This window comes from Pseudorasbora parva, chromosome 12 (genome assembly GCF_024679245.1).
Source record: "Pseudorasbora parva isolate DD20220531a chromosome 12, ASM2467924v1, whole genome shotgun sequence".
Taxonomy (NCBI): Eukaryota; Metazoa; Chordata; class Actinopteri; order Cypriniformes; family Gobionidae; genus Pseudorasbora; species Pseudorasbora parva.
Genome location: NC_090183.1, coordinates 10,248,666 through 10,269,946, shown reverse-complemented (window position 1 = coordinate 10,269,946; position 21,281 = coordinate 10,248,666). Strand labels below are relative to the sequence as shown.

The window sequence follows — 21,281 nt, the reverse complement described above, 5'->3', positions numbered from 1 at the left end:
ATAATGAAATAAATTAAACAGGTCATTTAAGGTCCTTTGGAAGTTAATGACTGCTCCTTTATCACTGCTTTCTAAGGGCATAACATAATCTGCTGAATCTGACAGTGAGACCTTCCAGTGAGTTTGGAAGCCATCTAATTATACATATTTCTAGTCATATAGGCCTATAGTCGTCACTTTTATTTTTATAGCACTTTATACAATATAGGCTGCAGATTGTGTAAAAGCCGCTTTACAAGGATAAACAGGAAAATAGTAGAATCGATAATAGAAACTCAACTATGGAGATTCTGCTGTAAAGCAGCTCTATAAGACAACAGAGTAATTATTTATCTAAAATTTAGTTTATGTAGACGCCTGCTTCTTTTGCCATGGCCCTTTTGGCTCTGCTGCTTTGTTACCCTTTAAATTGTGTAAGCCATTTAAAAGTAGAATAGTTTTAGAACACCCCCAGAAGATTTGATTTACTTTGAGCACTGGTTAAATATTTTTTTGAACTCTCAATTACAAGGTTAAATTCGCTGATTGTTTGTATAGTCTAATCTTTATATTTGTAGCTGGTCTATATAAGTTTAACCCGTTTTTAAAACAATTTAAGTAAAGGGTGTGGGTGGCTTGTTTACACAGATTACTTGTCACTTTGTGTGAAACATGATTCTGTTTATTACATTATTTATGACAATCAGAGAGTATCAAATTTGGTAAGTATTGTTAAAACTTTAATTGGATCAGTATTTCTAGGAACCGTCCTTGTTTTCTGTCGAACTGCATGCATTTGCAGTTTTCTCGCCCCAAGGGCTTTGTTAAAATGTAGAAACAATGTTGCATTATTTAGGCCCAGAACTCGAAGTCAATTAAGAAATTAGGAGTACATTAATGTTTTTAAAAAGCTGTCAATGGTGGGACTACTGGGTTTTAAGTGATCAATGAAACTATTTATTTGTTATATTTTACAATTAAAGGTAAGGTAGGCTAACTAAAAGTGTGATTTCTTGACGCGTCGGCGATTTTTGAGCGTTTATGTTTCATTGGCTGACACGACTGTCTGTCATTTTTTCCTCTCCTCTCATTGGTGGATTCAGCCCTCACACACTCTCCTCGGGAAAAAACGAAACCCATCGTCATGCGTGTACTGTTAGAATGTAGTTTTCTCGCCCCAAGGGCTTTGTTAAAATGTAGAAACAATGTTGCATTATTTAGGCCCAGAACTCGAAGTCAATTAAGAAATTAGGAGTACATTAATGTTTTTAAAAAGCTGTCAATGGTGGGACTACTGGGTTTTAAGTGATCAATGAAACTATTTATTTGTTATATTTTACAATTAAAGGTAAGGTAGGCTAACTAAAAGTGTGATTTCTTGACGCGTCGGCGATTTTTGAGCGTTTATGTTTCATTGGCTGACACGACTGTCTGTCATTTTTTCCTCTCCTCTCATTGGTGGATTCAGCCCTCACACACTCTCCTCGGGAAAAAACGAAACCCATCGTCATGCGTGTACTGTTAGAATGTGCTTCTGTCTGCCATACACCTCTACTGTAGAGAAGCGGAATTACCGATGGCCAGTTTCTCACAAGACTATTAGGCAACGGCGATACAATTAATTTTAAGATTTAAGTGACTGCTACAAGTGCGCACCATTGATTTGCAATGGAGCCGGAGGAGAAAAATCCAGAGTCGAAATATGGTAAGATGTTTTCATCTTTTAGGGTTCCTCCTTCAGAAAGTGGTAGGGATGGTCCTCTGATGGAAACAATGACTAATACGTGGGGCGTGGGTCTCAGGCATTTTGATGAAGAATACTAGTAATGCAGATCTGCAAACTGGTGGTCGACTTAAATCACGAAGCACTGCATTAAACCAGTGTGAGAGAGGATACAATTTTACGGATGTAAGCAAAAAAACAATAGGCGTGTGTTTAAACACATGGCGTAATTACTCTCAGTTCAGTAATTTCTGTCTGCATCATATGGTTGGTTTATGCGCCCTAATAAGTAGGCTAAATGTAAATATAATTTCTCCTTGCATTGCCTTACCACCAACACACACCCATTTTAAATATTAATTTCATGAATGCTGCCTATTAATATTTTTTAAGAAACCTGAAGTATGTTTTAAATATCTGTTGGATCATTCCCATTCTCAGTTATCATAAACCATAATGAAAATATACCAATTTGTAAAAACGTGTGTGTGTGTGTGTGTGTGTGTGTCAACTAAATGCAAAATTTGAAAGGAAAGGCAATATTTTTTACCACATTCTTTAATAAGTGTTCTAGTTGTAGTAAAACCATATTAACCATGTAAAAAACCAAACGGGGTTGTCTTTGCATTACCATGGTAACTAAATTACTTTTTTTTATATAAACAACAGGTAGTTTTCACTATAAAAAGGTATGAGGCTAACCTAATTCCAGATATTATTATAGCCTAGCTTTTACTGATATTTTTAATTAGTTTAAATGTATATTTTTGCTGTGTTTTTGTCATTTTCCTTTTTAATTTAAATGTCTATACAGTTTTATATATTTGTTTAGCTTTAGTACATTGATCGATCTAAATGAAAATGAGAAATCTAGCTTATTTTAATATTTAATTTTATTTCAGTTTATGTTTTTTTTTCAAGTAAAACTTTTTTAATGGTTTTAGTTAATTATAATAACTAGAGATGCACCAATACTAAATTTCTCTGCCGATACCGATTATTCAGAATAACTGTTGATACCGATACATATAAAATCTCTCCCAAGTAATGCTGGAAGCTCTAGAACGGACCCTCTCATATGGTGTATTATTATAATATTAGAGATATTATATTCAGAAATATAATTACACTCAAATAAAAACTATTACCTCTCTAGTGTTTTTTATAGCTAACTAAGAAATTGTGAAATTGCGTAATGTTTCTGAGGTAAATGCAGCATTTAAGTTCCCCTTATCCACTTTAAAGGGTTACTTCAGCGATTAGCATATGGCTTTGTATCAGTAGAAACCCTGGAGAATATTCAAATTATTGTGCTTTCCCCCCTCATATCTCCCTGAGACGAGAGATTTATGCATTTTATTTCTGGAAAAATTCCTCCTATGATGCAAAATGACGATTTTTGCATCATAGGAGGAATGTTTGCCCAGAGGCTAAAGACTACAGCCAGCAGAGGGAGCCATTTCCGCATGTTTTGAATCCGGCATTGGGGGATGGGAGATTACACTCAGCTTGCAGGGAGAGCTCAGCTTGCAGACAGGATCATTTAAACGGAGCTATGGTGAGCAATGTAAGTCTTTTAACTTTAACATTTCTATGAAAGTTAAGCTTGCAAAGGCATGAACTGAAACGCGCCAGACTGAACTCGCGTTGTGAATGTATGCCGCGAATGTAGTTGCGATTACCTCAGCTCTCATCATGAGAGCTAATTTCTCTCACTCCTGCAGTTAGTGCTCAGTGCTGTGATACTCGCGGTGACTCACTCATTATATTGAACAGACACGTTCAGGTTTTAATTGTAGTGTCTTCTCTAACTCAGTCACAGAAGTTGGTAGCGTTGGGAATGGCCTCACGGGGCAGCGAAGCATTCTGGGAATTGTAGTCTTTCATCCCCATGGGACAAAAATACATTTTCTGTCTTTTCTCAGTCTAGAAGACACCAAATTCAAAAATAATTTCACATTTCTACTGCATTGATGACCCAGTTCAAATACAGATTCATCTTCCCAGCGCTGAAGTACCCCTTTAAGTGACACATTGTTCACAAGCTGTTTTATTGACATCTTCCCGCGGTTGAAGCACTCATTTAGAGATTACAAGATACTAGGCCTGTCGCGATAATCAATGAATCGCAGCATAACAAAAAAAGATGAGCTGGATCATTTTTCAACCTTCTATAATTCCCATTTGCATGTTTGTTTTCCTCGTCTCTCTCGCTGACTGAGCGCGCCTCGTCCGTTTGGGGAGGTGTTTATACTCGACGCATAGACTGGGTGATGAGACGCCAAGATCGGCCAAATTTGCCTGGAACTTGTGCTTCTTCAGTTGTGGAGCCGAACGCAAAGTTACAAAAGTTACAAAACGCAAAGTGTCCCCCCTAATATTCACCTATTATTGAAGTGCATTTTTTGTTTACAGACTGATAGTCCATGGCTTTTATTGTTTTTGGTTGTTGATTTAATGTGGATATTTAAAACGTTTTTCATTTTCAGTGTTAAATAGTCTTTAGAAATAAAAGTTTATTGATCTTTGAAAAGGTGTACCTGCATTATTATGCCATTATCATTATTTTAGATGAAAATGGTCTCAGAACTACAAAATTATCGTTTATCACAATAATTGATTGGCCAATTTATCGTCCAGCAAAATTTGTTCTCGTGGCAGACCTACATGATACATGATTAATTTCGGTAAGTTGCTCTGTATCTTCATAACATACCCTCTGATGTTCATGCATGTTTTTTAGTGCTATAACTTGTACAGTGGAAGAGATGAATCTGTACCACTACATTTCTACCAAAATAGTTACTGTAGTTTGTTTTTTTGTGAACCATTTTAGGATTTCCCCCCAATTTACTGGTAGAAATAGTAGTAGAGGGAAATGAATTCAAGTGAAAGAAAGACATCGTGATCAAGGCCAGACTTTAACCCAGGTCTCCCATAAGCACCATAGTTCAGGATATCAAAACGCTCACACTAAGAAAAATAGACTAGTGACTCCTAGTGAGGAATATAACACATTTCTGAAGCACTTCCACCAACCGATATAATGTGTAATATCTGGCAATTCGTAGCTCCAGTGTGCTGTTCAACCCAATATGATTCTTGCTTAATGACACTGAAGGACTGAATTTTATTATCATGGGTCAAAAAATGAGCTGGGCCTTGTTCTGTGGGTTTTTATATTCTGCTACTACTTTGGTCTGCTTCTCAACTTTTTGCTTGAGTAAATGTTTCATAATAATACTCCTTGATTACTACATCTTCTAAAATAGTTATTCAAAATTAAGAAAGCATGATGAAACAGTACAACATGCCTAAACTAGATTCAGCTGAAGATTCAGACTTCCTAATATGATGGTTCTTTATTGGCATCAGTGGTTCCACAAAGAACCTTTAAAATCCATGGAACCTTTCCATTGTCAAAAAGGTTCTTTATAGTGGAATAGGTTCTTTGGATTATTAAACTGTTCTTTACACTAAGAAAAAAGTGGTTCTTATAAGAACTGTTCACTGAAAAGCTGCAAAACCCCTTTATATAACCTTGATTTTTAATAGTGTAACGCCTCTTATCCGGTTCCTGAGACTTTCTTGAACTGCGTCTCATTCCCGAACTTTATTTGAAGAGTTTTTAAAGTTCTTCTTTTGAGAACAAGTTGAAACGTGCTTAGGAGTCTGGGCAGGAGTGAAGTATACTCTCATGCTCAAATGACTTGTTGTCATCTTCTTGCGTTACAGTATGTTAACCACATCAACACCAGAGGTCTTTATAGTAACCCTCTGACTAAGACTGCGGGAAGTGCCTACTTATGATGCCTTGTCTGTAACTTTTATAAGGCTTGTTCCAGAATGACAATGATGCATTTCTCTCCAGTTGCCTAGCAATCTTACAAGACTGTAGCAATGTCCTTATAACTACAAAGGCATCTCAAATATCCGTACCCCTTATTGTGTTTGGAGATCACGTGACTTTGCGGGTGGAAAAGGTCAGTTTGAAACAGGGGCCAAAGTGTGTGATTAGAATCAAGCTGTAGGTTGCCTTCTGGCCATATGTCTGATCAGATCAAGCTTGAAAAGAATCCACAATCTGTGGAAGAGACAGACCAAATTGATAACGCAGAAACAAGCTTTCCCACATAAACAACAGCTGTGCACTACAGATTGCCTTTATGAAAATAGCTCCCTCTTTTTGGAACGGTTAAAATGTCAATCTGATCGTTTGGATAGTAATTTCCCCCCAGGTACCCTGAGGCTGTTGATCACTGCTTTTAACTACACAGCTTTCACTGATCTAACTTGCATTGAAATAAATAAATGGAAAAGTATTGTGCCTGACATCTGGTGTTTCAGTATTGATCAGCCACTTGGTAACCTACATTTTCTAGTACTGAACTGTCGAGATGACACTGAAATAAACAAACAATTGACCATTAGTGTCACCATAAATCTTCTGTACGTCACAGTTGCCCAGAAATAACCTTGATTTGCAGAACTTGGATTCAGTTTGACTTTATTGAAGGAAATGCATTCATATTTAAGAACAATAAAAACAACACATTCTACTAAAAAAGCTCCACAATTTTCTCTCTAACGGAAGTATGATATGTAAATGCCCTTACAAAAATTAACCATGGTTTTATTACAGTAAAAGTGTAGTAACCATGTTTTTGTGGCTAATTGATTACTATTTATATAACAACAGTTTTATCACAAATACACTATTAAACTATCGTTAAAGTAGCAAAGCAATGGTTATTTTGTGGTTACCATGGTTTAACTATAATAACCATAGTTTTTTTGTGTGGTAAAAGCATGGTTATTTTCGTAAGGGTGTGCTACACATTTAAAGTCAAGGAAGTGCATTTTGTGAGTAGAAGTGTCAAGTCGTTTTACTGCCAATGCAAAACATCACAGTTTCCTGTTTCAAGAAGTCGGACGTGGTGTACAGACGATAACAAACATTAAGACTAAAAAAAGGACTAAAAAGACATTCGAATGGGAAAGGGTGCACATTATGGAAAACAAGGTTTGGTGTTTACATTTTTCTTCTTAATGGATTTTCAGACCATTGAGAAAATGTGCTTAATATGCTTACACTTTTTGACTTTCTCAGTTTGTGTAAATCCACTTGGGGTTCAGAATATTTATTTTTCCCAGTTTAATTTCACACGTCCAGTAAATGTATGTGGTTTTGTTTCATTAATACAGTGTATACCTTTTACTTGATTAACCCCGAAAGAATGGAAGTGAAATGTGACAAAATGCCCCATTGTAACATGACCAAATGACAGCTTAAAATGTTACCTGATATAATCAAAAGATCCAAGACAAACTAAATATTTTGTCTATAAAATACAATTATTAACTTTTTAAAATAAAATAATGACAATTTTTTAATCATTATAAATATAAATAATATAATATACGAATTACAGCATCCTGTTCCAAACATAATAATACTTATTAACTTCTGAACATTGACTCTTTATTCATCTTTTTCTCTTCTCAATAGAATATAAGTATCGGATTTAATGTCATATTTCTAAAAGAGGGTCATTGTAACGCAGTTACAACACACCTCACCTGCACAACTGGGAATTAATTGCGGCTCATGTCTTCTGCTGGTTAGATCAGCTTTAAAGAACGATCTCAACTCTTAAAAGAGATATAAGATTCCAATATCAGCTTTGTCTTATTTTAAATAAGCACAAAAATGATGAAAAACAAACTTAAGTGAGAAATACTTTGGCTATGGTTAAATGAATGTTCAGTAATATCTTCCAAAGATCTTTTAGTTTTGGTGCAACTTTTAACCCGTGTTAGGTTGTGCCCCTTCATGTAGCGCTGCTGTGAATTTAGGATGTCACTAAATCACCGAACAGACTATAATGGAGTTAGCAACAGATCACTCTCTATATTCCACATACTAGTGATTCATTTAGTTTAAAGAGAACTCCTTCAAAGTGCTGTGTGTTTGTTGACCGTACACTGTAAAATCCAACGCTGTTCTTACTAAGACTTTTAGTGAATTTTACTTAATGTCCAATAATTTTTTGACCTTACTTAAAATAATTTAGTAATCTGAACTATTTGCATGATATGCCTTTGTTACTTAGAAACACAAATAAATATTACTTGACTGGTTTGAATACGATTTTGCCATACAAAAAAAACAACAGAAAAACACTGGATGGCCAGCAAAGTGATTTTGAGGCAGGGCGGTCTTTAATAGACTTTTGACTCATTTCCTCCACTTCCTCTCACCATAATTGTGATCAGTGTTCCCTTTGGTTGGCCTTTTGGAACTTCATCCATTTTATTGAAATATTTTTCCCTTTTGATGCAGTGGCGCAATAGGATATCACAGTTCAGTTATCTGATTTCAAAGGAAGGGAAGATATATATATATATATATATATATATATATATATATATATATATATATATATATATATATATATATATATATATATATATATATATATATATTTCATGTTACATAATGATATTCTAAAAATTGTTTTGCTAATATTTATGGAATAAACTTTTATTTGGGTTGATATAGTCCCCCTATATATGTTACAATAGCAGTTAACCATCCGTGAGTCACACACAGACGTCAACATTCAGCATGCAAAACACAACAATGGTAACAAGGATTTATTTTTATTTTTTAATTTATTTTTTATTATTAATAAGACCTTTACAATTTTATTTGTTGTTGTTATTGGGGTTATACGGACAAAGACAAATGGTAAAATGAAGCCAAACATGGTAAAATGAAGCAATTAATTTATTCATGCCGCTATGCACTCTGGGAGTACGCTTCCTCAGATCACAAATAGAATTAAGTTGACAAAACGGTTTTAGTCAGATAAACTTAATAGAATTAAGTAATGCTTACTTAATTAAATTAAGGCAACAAGTTTGCATAATTTAATGAATTAAACTGAACAAATTAGTTTTTACGGTGTACTCTATAGCATAAAAAAAATAATATGTTTGCAGAGATTTCATATAATTATTTCTCTGAAAAGCAATGCTACAGCCAGTTCTACTTTGAAACGTGCGATTAGATTGTCTGTTTTTGTTTTGGTCTGTGTGATCCCGCCCACTGCCATTTTACCCTGTTTTATTCTGACAACTCGAGTTGCCAGTTGATGGAAAACACAGCGAATTGGAAGCCATGTAAGCCAGAAAATGAACTGGGTCAGATATCCCTGATTCTACTGGGACTGTCCTCGCTTGCAGCTGCCTGTAGCGCGATGACGTACTGGATTAAATCCAATGCGTGGTGGACGTCTGAATTTTCCCCTCAAAGCAGTTCAGCGCGTAACCCGCCCACAGCCGATTCAAACCATTTCAGTACTGATATCAGAGTGCTGATATCTTATATAACGCTAAAACAAATAATAATCCCTAAAACTACCCTACACCCAAACTGTAACTTGATATGGTGGAAAAAATATGCAACCACTGTGTAGGGCTATTGGATTTAATTCAGTATGTCATTGTGATACAGGCTGCATTGAGGACATCTTGATTCTACCCGAACTAAAAAGCCTCACCGTCTATCTAAAAAGGTCTATGACCAGAGCAAACACATACATTATTGGATTACGCTTGTCGCAATTCATTGACAATTGTGCTTGTTCCTTTTGTGTGTCCTAAATCTGGCAACCCGTGTGAACGTCAAGTCTGAGGAGGAGGAGGTGGCAGGGAAAGCGCCTTGATCTACAATATTTTGTTACATGCTACTTTAATAGCATGTAATAATACAAATACAATAAAGCAGTATGTGGCAGATTAGTAGCATGTGAAGAGATTCATCGAGAGATGTGGTGTGACAGTGTGATTGTAGCTGTTTGGAAAGCACAGGTCATTAGGGAGCTGTTTGTGGATAGCTAAGTGCGTCTGGTTCACTGATGATTGCTCTAAATGGATGGCATCTCAATGAAATAAACTGTCAATAGTGTACACATACACACACACATTGGCCTACACACATAAAATAAACGCTTATTATGAGCCAAGGCCTGCATTGGTTACTAGTGTAGACTCAAGAGACTTATGATAACAATAACATAAAATCATCAACAAATAAGAGTTAATACTAAGAAAATCTCTTAAAACTTATAAAACTCAAACATATACAAAAATGTACAGTGTTGCCACAAAAAAATACTGTTTAAACGTAATATGTTATTGCTGTTGAAAGAAATTAATATTTAATTTTATTTAGCAAGGACTCTCAAGGTCTCTCTTCAAAAGTGTCAGTGAAGACTTTATAATGTTACGAACGATTCTGTTTGAAATAAATATTGTTTTATAGCAAAGAATTCTGAAAAAGTCACGGTTTTTACAAAAATATAAACAGCACATCTGTTTTCATCTATTGTAACAAAATACAAAAACAAAGTAGAAATGATTGTAGATAAAAATAAAATGCATTTCAAGCTTTATTTTTCACACAAAAAAATATTTTAGGTTTAAAATGATGAAAAAAGTAGATATACTGTTTAAAAGACAAAAAAAAAGTGTTTGGGCATTTCTACAATCATTTAAAAAGCACCAGCCTTATTTTTTGTGCTATTTTTGTTTGTCCCTTGTTGATACATGTTCAATACATTAACTTTAAAGATTGCCCTTTTTTATAAGATGTAAAATAAGTCTCTGATGTCCCCAGGCAAAGCAACAGTGTGTGTGCGTGTGCGTGCGTGCGTGCGTAAGTTTTAGCTCAAAATTCACCACAGATAATTTTTTAAAGCATGTTAAGACTGTCACTTTATGAGGGTGAGCAAAAACGTGCCCTTTAAATGCAATGTTAAAACTGAAGTTGGACTAGTGTTGCACAATATACCGGTACTAGAAAAGTATTGCGATACCCTGCTATTACAAACGGTACGATATGGACTTTTATTAGTACCGGTACTTTAAGCAAACAATGAAGCAAAAAATTCGAAAACCACCACATGTTTGGCTAAATAACTAAAATATATTTATTTAGAATCAGATTATTGTTAAATTATAGAATGTAGACTAAGTAAGCATTTTTCTATTCGATTATTTAATTTCTTTCTTGACTTGCTACTGTTAAATAGACCTAATGTAGCTGAAAAATAAAGAACTGTTTTTTTCATATTATTTATAATTTGCATTTTGCTTATTTTTAAAAACAAGATACAATTAAAAATCTCTATTATAATTGTAAGATTACATTTAAAAAAAATATTAAATTACTCGAATCATAAAATAAGATTGTGGTCATCCCAACCTGTTCAGAAGTGAAAGGTTAGTGAATGATAACATGATTGATAATGTGATCTCTGTAAGGATGTTCACACTGGCATGCAGTTATTATAGCAATAAGAGGAGGGAATGGTCAAAAACCAGGGCAGGAACATGCTGGCCAAGTGAATTTTTAGTTAAAAAAAAAACAAACAATGAATAATAAGTTCTGTTGTCATATTATTCATATAATCTGTTTTTTTTTTTTTTTTTTTTTTACTGTGGTATCAATTTAGTATCGGTATCGAGGTATTTTAGTCTGGTATCATATCGAAGTCATAATTTTGGTATCGTGACAACACTAAGTTGGACAATGATGAAGAGACTCAAGAAGAATTGACAACATGTAGAATGCAACATGACGTTCCTGAAGGGTTCGTTGATGAATTTATGAAGCTGAGTATCTCTTAAGTCATTAAGTTATCTTTAAGTCATTGATTAGCATATTCTGTCATGATAAGCTTACCCTCTATGTTGCGTGTTCCCAGGGGCGGGGTTTATGTACATTTCAGGGTTAGTGATGTCACTAACCCAGGAGGAAGCTTGTGTAGTCCCGACTCCCTACTAGCTGTTTGTTGTAGTCCTTAGAACGCCATTTCTTTAAAAGAAAATATCCCCCTTTGCTTTGAATTTTGAGCTTTATAACTTTGCAGACATTGTTTATGCTAAAAACATCAACATTATACACTAACTAAAGTGTAAACAGTGAAACCATAATCAAGAACCCCTTTAATAGATGTTATAAGCCCTATTCGGACGGGATTAGTTTAACATGGGGACATGGGGGTAAAGTCATTTTACCTCAGGACGTCTGTAATATTAATGGCCAATTCGCACGGGATAAGACATCTCAGTAAAACTAGCAGAAGTGGGAGGAGTAACTCGCTTTACGCACCTCCTTGACGTCATGTGCGTATGACGTTACCGTTATAACGTGAGCAAACACACAACCTGAGCGCCAGTCTCAACTCCGTCTCCAATATATATGTGTGTTTTAATAAACAGTTAGGTCCAGTCTAGCGATTCTGATTGGATTATGTTGGTAATAGACACTTTCCTAGAGCTAAAATTTGTTATGCCTCTAATAAGTGCTTTTGATCTTCTTTTTGCTTTAAATGATATGTGGAAAATACTGGATATTTTCCACAGATTTGTCCCACCACCTACAACGCAACCGAATGCTTCAAGCGCCACCAAGGTCGCAAAATGCGCTTTTTTTTTACTTTTAAACAGGAAATGACAGAATTTTACCATACATTTTTACAGCAGGTCTATTCGAACGGGATTAGTTTTACCCGAGGTCATTTTTCCAGACCTTTTTACAGAAGGTAAAAGTCTCGGTAATCTTTACTGACATTGTCCGTAATGATTACCGAGATGGCACATTCGGACAGGACTAAAATCACCGAGAACCTCTGGTAATAATTACTTTACCCCCACGTCCCCATGTTAAACTAATCCAGTCCGAATAGGGCTTAAGTATTCTAACACTTTATGCACATTTAAATAAAATACATGTGGGACTGCATAAACAGATAAGAACTCCTTAAAGCAATCCAAAAAAAAAAAAAGGAAAGGAAAAGAAAATATAAATAAATAAATAAGTAAATTGAATTGAATTGAATTGTTTGGAGTAGCATGCTGTGAGCTGTGTGGATAACATATACTTTAGCCACTACAAGATGCACTTCCCAACTTGCTTCCCTAAATAGACTGTAGCTTTGCCAAATTTACACTTGGCTGAGTTTGGTAAAAGTGAGACATTATGCACACATGACTGAAGATATCACAAACAAATGCCAAATAACCAGACCAGTTAAACAAATACTCCACAGCATTATCTAAATATGCCTGATAATTCAGCTTCCTTGCTAATGCTTGTCTCGTTTAGGATGAATGGCTCGTTCTGGTTGATCAGATCACAAGTGGACAACGCTAAAACAAGGTGCAAATGGTCTGAAACGCTTGTGCACTTTTGTAGCCTGACGTGGTCATACTCCATTGTAGTCAGAGAGTCTGAAACTGCTCCATTGGGCTGTGATTATGGGGCGTTTCAACCGAACCAGGAAAGACCTCAATTGGATAGACCTACAACCAATCAGAGCAACGAAACGACATTACGCAGAGCTTAACTGCACTATGTTGCCAAGTCCGCGTTTTTTTCCGCGGGTTGTTTTCTATGTCCGCGGGTTGAAGCGACTATTATGTGATATATAGACCCATGAGTGTGAATTTTAGCAGCAACCTTGCCAAAATAACACATTTTACCCCCCAAACACCATTTTTTCCCCGGAGAACCCCTCCAAGAAGTTTTGTTGTAAATACTTGGCAACCCTGTCTGCACGTGCGCAGGAATAAACAATCTTTGCCGGTGTTGTAAAAAAAATAAAAGAATTTAAGGATATACAGAGTACTTACCCAACATGATCATAATTTTTGAGAGAAATAGTGAAGGTGAATGCATATACAAACAAGTTCTCCATTTAGGATTCAAACAAATATAATCCAAGCGCCTTTGATGACATGCAAGATTAAGTTACTGTTTATCATTGTCCATCATCGTCTAAAGCCCGCCCTGATGATTTCATTGGTCCAAACAGTTTCTGTTCCGGGATAATCACTCCTCTATGGATCGAGGTCAGACCGAACCGCCCAACCTAAAAATGTTGTTGTCAAGGTTTGTAGAGGGGAAAAGGAGCGAGGACTCAATTGCAGGAAGAATGGGCTTTATTTTATAAAAAATAAATAAAGACAAACAAAAACTACCCCAAGGGGGAAAAACAAGACTTGATTTCTCTTGGCTTGGCTTGGATTGACTTCACTTCACTTCACTTCACTTCACTTCACTTCACTTCACTTCACTTCACTTCACTTCACTTCACTTCACTTCACTTCACTTCACTTCACTTCACTTCACTTCACTTCACTTCACGAGCAGGGAAACATGAGGCAAGTTTGACAAGGAAGGTTTGACGACGAGCCAGCACAGGACTGCAAACACAAGGAGATTAAATGGGGAGCAAACAAACGAGGGTAATGGGAGAAGACAGGTGGGGCAAATGAACCAATAGTCAGGAAACAAGGTGGGTGGGGTTAGACAATTGACATGAGAGCACATGGGACAAAGAAACACATGAACATGTGCTCACCCCAAACGTGACATGAACATGCAGTTAATGAAAACTCATAAACTGCATGTTCACACGAAACATGACAACAAGAAAGCATGCAGCAAGTAAAACACCAGCTGCATGCTACACAACACAAAACACACAGACAGGACAGCGCACACACACACAACACAGTGCACAAGAATGAGCGAATGCTCATTCTGTGCACTCACAACAGAAGACAAAACACAAGGAGCATGAATGTCCGAATCCCAACACAAAACCGAAACCCAACTAGACAGAAGTGCTGGGACCCGAACACCACGCCCCACACAGAAAATGACAGGGACAGAAGAGCACGCAGCTCGAGCATGCTCAAAGCTGCGTGCTCACACAAGACAGGACAAAATACAGGAGTGTCAGGACTCTGTCACCAAACCAAGAGAAAGCTAGACCGAAGTGACAGAACCCTGACAGTTGTGGGCAGGGCTAAGTTCGGCTGGCATCCAGGCTAGCACTTTTGACTAGCCTGAGAAGCCAGACCCACATCAAGATGTTTGGTCTGGAAACTCACCTTAGACAGGGCTCAATCTGAGGGACAGGATAAACGGTTGTCTTTCAAACTCCCTCTGCACGCGATAGGATAGCGCTACACCAACCAGAGCAACGAAGGTGAAACAGAGCTTGTTGATAGATTAAACATTCGCCGTATCCGGTCAGCAAAACTCCGAACACATCTTCTCTTTTTAAGAATGACTTCAGTGCTTTGTTCTTTTCTCAGAGAAAAGCTTTCTAGAAGAAAAGTCTTCTAGAGTCGCGGTCAAAGCTGATTCGAAAGACCGCCGTTCGCCAGTTTCTGTGTTTACTAGAAGCACGCAAACGCAACTCGGCCGTCGTCATTATGGCCCTGCCCACCGACTCTATACACGACGTGATTGGCCCGGCAAGAGTTAGGCGAATACAGCTCAGAAGGGAATTGAGTTGCTAGACGACACTCGCTGGCAGATTAAATTTGCTGCCGCTAGGTTGCGTCTAGATTTCTGGGCTAACTTTTGACCACTAGAGCCACAAAAGCCTGCCTATATTCTGCCTACTGACTTAAAGGGTTAGTCCAAAAATGAAAATGATGTCATTAATGACTCACCCTAATGTCGTTCTACACCCGTAAGACCTAAGTTCATCTAACAGTTTAAGATATTTTATATTTAGTCAGAGACTTTCAGAAATGTTCTGTTCCTCCAATGAACGTGTATGCACACTATACTGTCCATGTCCAGAAAGGGAATAAAAACATCATCAAGTAGTCCATATGGGACATCAGTTAGTTCATTAGAATCTCTTGAAGCATTCAACATACATTTTGGTCCAAAAATAACAAAAACTACGTCTTTATTCAGCTTTGTCTTCTCTTCCTCGTCTACTTGATTTGATCAAACAAAACAGTTTCAGTTTCAGAGTTCAGAGTGAGATTTTGGCTGTGGCGGCAGCAACAGGGTTTGGCTGGGTACGGGGGTCTGATATGAAAAATGACACAAATTCGTACAAATAAAAAATATGCATTTAATTAGTGTGTGTGTGCGTGTGTGTGCGTGTGTGTGTGTGTGTGTGTGTGTGTGTGTGTGTGTGGGTGTGAGCCTGTTTATGTGGTTTAAGTGGACACAAATTTGTATAACTACATGGGTATTACACTGGTATTACCCTATAAATGTGTTTTATGAGGACATATCAAATGTCCTCACAATTCAAATGGCCTTAAAAACATACTAAATAATGTTTTTTTGAGAAAGTAAAAATGCAGAATGTTTCCTGTGATGGGTAGGTTTAGGGGCAGGGGCAGTGTAAGGGGATAGAAAGTACGGTTTGTACAGCATAAAAACCATTACGCCTATGGAGAGTCCCTGTAAACCACATAGACCAACATGTGGTGTGTGTGTGTGTGTGTGTGTGTGTGTGTGTGTGTGTGTGTGTGTGTGTGTGTGTGTGTGTGTGTGTGTGTGTGTGTGTGTGTGAGAGAGAGAGAGAGAGAGAGAGAGAGAGAGAGAGAGAGAGAGAGAGAGAGAGAGAGAGAGAGAGAGAGAGAGAGAGAGAGAGAGAGAGAGAGAGAGAGAGAGATTGGTTAGTGTTGTTTATTGGTGTTGGTAGCAGGTTTTTGAGGCCTTCAGCCCAGAGGTTGGTGGCACCTTAACATGAGCACGGTCGCGCTGAAGTGAGCTGTGGTTTACAACAGAGATTATTTTACTCTCAAATAATCTTAGACAAGCTGCCTATAATTATTGTTTGCTATATCAGTATGGTTGTATTTTTTCCTCTCTTTATGACAGCGGCAGGGCCGGCTCTAGCTCTTTGGTTGCCCTAGGTGAGATGTAGACATTTAAATGATCATTTTGCTACAATTTTTGATGTTAAACACATCAAATTATTTCTGTAATACATTTTAATTTTTATTTTGCAACTTATATAAAGTATTACAATATACAATTTATGCTTAAATTATATGTTAAAACTAGTGTAGGAAATAGCTAATGTAAATCATATTATTCAATTTGAATTATCATTTTGTTCCAAATGTTGCACACATGGTATGGAAAATGTAAATTTAAATACTGAAATGCATTGCCATTTTGCATATTGCATTGCAAATTTTATATCGCTACACTGTGCTAATCGTGTCCATCAACATTTGTGGGCGGGGCATGTAAAATGTGATGTCACATTACTAGGAATCTGCAAACGGCTTGTTCTGAGACACTGCCTATATGGGGATTAAAAAAAGGAGTGGGTGGATTTTTACCATTATATGGTAGCTGTGTAGCCTGGCTCTGCCCTCCTACGTACTTCCGCTCAATTTTCATTTTCCTTCAGTACTACGTCTGGGACTGCGGTGTATTCTTAGGTTTTCTTCGAACAAATTTTTACCGGTCCTATCAGCAGACAGAGGGAGTGGCTGAGAATGGTGACGTTGATGTCATGCACTAGTTTGAGTTGTAGTTCAGTAATGGCGGCGGAGAAAGAACCGAACGAAACCATTTATTCCGTTGTGGCACCGCTGCCGAATATCCAGAAGTTAAAGGTTGTTGGTGGCCATGATGTTGTGGCCCTCCTCCCCACAGGGTGAATTCAGGAAAAGTTGAATTTTCCAGCTCGCTCCGTTAGTGGTGAAGGAGTTGACTGAATCCCTATTCGGACGGTAATTGTTTCTCGTGGGGTCGGATTCGGAAGGTATTGTCATCATTTACAGGGGCGGAGCTAGTCAGTGATTTTATTGCCGTCCATCTCCTACCTCCCGCATAAAAATCCCCGGCCGAATTACCTACTGCTTTTGACAAACACAGAGGTTGTGTGGTGATGTAGTAGCTGTCTGAATCCACATCTCTGAGTTTTTAAGAATTTATCACTTCAAAGTTCACTGTTCATAATAATTTTTGACCACTGCAAAGCACCATACGGTTGCGCTTTGCTGTTATTTGGATGCATTTCTAGACTAGATTTCTTTAAAATGCTGGCAAGAGCAATATATTTTATCACCGCTCAAACAAATTAAAATAAAAGCACATAAACATTTGAATTGGTCTGTTATTTATAGCAGCATTTATTATCATACTAAACATATGACATTTTATTTACGGAATACAATCATGTTACGGACCACGCGAGCGATCACAAAACTTTTTTCGTTTTTTTTAAGAGTTTTTTAAGAGTTTTAGGTTGTATCCTATGGTTTTATCACTGATGTGGCTTGCACAAGTGCACATTTATTTTGACAGATTTGTGTGAAACAGGCGAAAGGGCGCATGAAATACGTCACAACCAAATGTTAGTGATTGGTTATGGCAGATCCAGAGTAGCTCAGGCCAGATCCAATAGTTTTAAACTTCAACAGAGTACCCGCTTTCGCGGAAATAAACACTTGTCAATGGAGAGTGGCCGACTCTGTACAAATTAAATGTAATTTTCTATGAAATTTTCTACTTGATTCTGTACGATAACACAACTTCCTCATCACAACAGGAGCCAACCCGCATAGCTGAAACACCTTTAAGTGAAGGGATGCAAAGAGAGAAAATAATACATGGACACGCTAGTCCTGGGTGATAAGACAATATAAACTACATATAACACTGTGACATTAATGTGTTGGTAGAGATTGCTATATCAAATTAATTTTGCAACACGAAAGTAAGATTTTTTGTGAATGTGTGAGACTTCTGATTTATTAGCTGCTATAGGTAAATAATTTGAAGAAAAACAAAGTGCAGTTAACGGTAAAACTATTTGCGCTATAAACCAATGTGTTTATAATTAAGATAGTATAAAATAATGTAAAATCAGTTTGCAGTATTTTACTCACCCTAATGTTGTTTCAAACCTGTATGAGTTATATTTTTTCCATATTCTATGGAAGTCGACAGCTACCATCAACAATTTGGCTATTAGCATTCTTCAAAATATCTTCTTCAAAATCTCAACGACATAGATTATGGTCATGCAGAATAAGGCATTAATATGTGCTCTATAATTACTAATAAACAGTGAATATCTTAATGTGCATGCTAATAAGCAAGTACTTTATAGTGAGAATTGGACCCTAATGTAAAGGGAATTTTTTGTTTGTCTTTTATTTTCATATGACACTGAAAACTAAAATTTTAAATATATTCAAATAGAAAAGTTTTTTTGTATTTTTAATAACGTAAATGTAGCCTGGGTGAGCAGAAGAGACTTTTGACTGGAAGTTTGTTCACACACACACACACACACACACACACACACACACACACACACACACACACACACACACACACACACACACACACACACACACACACACACACACACACACACACACACACACACACACACACACACACACACACACATACACACACACACACACACACACACACCACATGTTGGTCTATGTGGTTTACAGGGACTCTCCATAGGCGTAATGGTTTTTATGCTGTACAAACCGTATTTTCTATCCCCCTTACACTGCCCCCGCACCTAAACTGTCACGTCACAGACAAAGGAAATGGTGCGAGGACTCAAGTGCAGAAAAGGATATATATTTATAACAAATAAAACATAAATACAAAACAAACACCCACGAGGGGGCAAAACACATAATAGAACATAAACTAAAACTCAAAACATACCAACAGAAGTCACTGGGGGAACGGGAGACGCAGACATTACACAAGGATCCAACACAGACTGACAAACACAAGGAGATATAAAGGGAACAAACAAGGCAGATAATGAGGGAGAACAGGTGGGGCAAATAAACCAATAATCAGATAACAAGAAGGGCGGGGTTGACAGTAGCACATGCAAGACATGACAGAACCCACATGTGCACACAAGACAGGACAGGCATGTGACATTACCCCCTCCTTAAGGAGCGGCTACCAGACGCTCCACTAGGGACGGGCGGGACAGACCAGGGCGGGACGGGAGGGACAGACCAGGGCGGGACGGGAGGGACAGACCAGGGGGGCACGGGAGGGACAGACCAGGGGGGCACGGGAGGGACAGACCAGGGGGGCACGGGAGGGACAGACCAGGGGGGCACGGGAGGGACAGACCAGGGGGGCACGGGAGGGACAGACCAGGGGGGCACGGGAGGGACAGACCAGGGGGGCACGGGAGGGACAGACCAGGGCGGCACGGGAGGGACAGACCAGGGCGGCACGGGAGGGACAGACCAGGGCGGCACGGGAGGGACAGACCAGGACGGCACGGGTGGGACAGACCAGGGCGGGACAGGGGAAACAAACAAGGAAGGAACAGACAAGGGAGGGGTCAACAAGGGAAACATGGGGAAAACAAAAAGTTCAGGAGGCCATGGTGGCACACAAAGTTCGAATGACCAGGGCGGCCCGCCGAAGTCGGGAGGCCCACCGAGTTCAGGTGGCCGGGGCGGCCCGCAGAGTTCAGGCGGCCAGGGCGGCATGGGTAGAGCAGGGCGCCAGGGAGGCGCGGTGAGAGCAGGACTCCTGGGTGGTGCGGTCAGTGCAGGGAGCGCCAGGGAGGAGCGGTGAGAGCAGGACGCCTCAGCGGCGCGGTGAGAGCAGGACGCCTCAGAGTCGCACGGAGAGCAGGACGCCTCAGAGTCGCACGGAGAGCAGGACGCCTCAGCGGCGCACGGAGAGCAGGACGCCTCAGCGGCGCACGGAGAGCAGGACGCCTCAGCGGCGCAGGGAGAGCAGGACGCCTCAGCGGCGCACGGAGAGCAGGACGCCTCAGCGGCGCACGGAGAGCAGGACGCCTCAGCGGCGCACGGAGAGCAGGACGCCTCAGCGGCGCACGGAGAGCAGGACGCCTCAGCGGCGCACGGAGAGCAGGACGCCTCAGCGGCGCACGGAGAGCAGGACGCCTCAGCGGCGCACGGAGAGCAGGACGCCTGGGAGGCGCGGTGAGAGCTGGACGCCTGGGAGGCGCGGTGAGAGCTGGACGCCTGGGAGGCGCGGTGAGAGCTGGACGCCTGGGAGGTGCGGTGAGAGCTGGACGCCTGGGAGGCGCGGTGAGAGCTGGACGCCTGGGAGGCGCGGTGAGAGCTGGACGCCTGGGAGGCGCGGTGAGAGCAGGGCGCCTCAGCGGCGCAGGGAGAGCAGGGCGCCTCAGCGGCGCAGGCAGGGCGTTGGGGAAACTTCTCCAGTCCAGCAGTATCCACCGGCACTGGGACCACCGGAATACGATCTGCTGGCATTGGGACCACCGGAACATGATCTGCCGGAACTGGGACCACCGGAACATGATCCACCGGCACAGGGACCACCGGAACACGATCCACCGGCACAGGGACCACCGGAACACGATCCGCCGGAACTGAGACCACCGGCACACGATCCACCGGAACTGGGACCACCGGAACTGCCTCCGGGGCTTCGGATAAAGCCCTGTGCTCCTTCCACGCATGCAGGACTGCCACCCCAAAGCATCCCATCACAGCCCTCCAGGCCGTTTCCGGACTCGGGACCACCGGAACGGAGTCCACCGGCACAGGGACCACCGGAACACGATCCACCGGAACACGATCCACCGGCACAGGGACCCCCGGAACACGATCCACCGGCACAGGGACCACCGGAACACGATCCACCGGCACAGGGACCACCGGAACACGATCCACCGGCACAGGGACCACCGGAGCACGATCCACCGGCACAGGGACTACCGGAGCA

The 21,281-nt window shown here is 39.7% G+C and overlaps 1 protein-coding gene across 3 annotated transcripts in view; it reads left to right on the top strand.

Annotated features, from left to right (window-relative positions):
* The first annotated feature begins 1,480 nt into the window (after positions 1-1,480).
* The window catches only part of slc44a2 (solute carrier family 44 member 2 (CTL2 blood group)), a 33,740-nt gene continuing 13,939 nt past the window's right edge, over positions 1,481-21,281 (top strand). Inside the window, exon 1 of one of the 3 annotated variants that reach the window (XM_067459037.1) lies at positions 1,481-1,684. In XM_067459037.1, coding sequence (XP_067315138.1) covers positions 1,648-1,684 — 37 coding nt within the window. In that variant the 5' untranslated portion in view covers positions 1,481-1,647. Of the gene's footprint in view, positions 1,685-6,619; positions 6,726-21,281 lie in introns of those variants that run through there. The other 2 variants (XM_067459035.1, XM_067459036.1) reach the window with 2 other exon arrangements.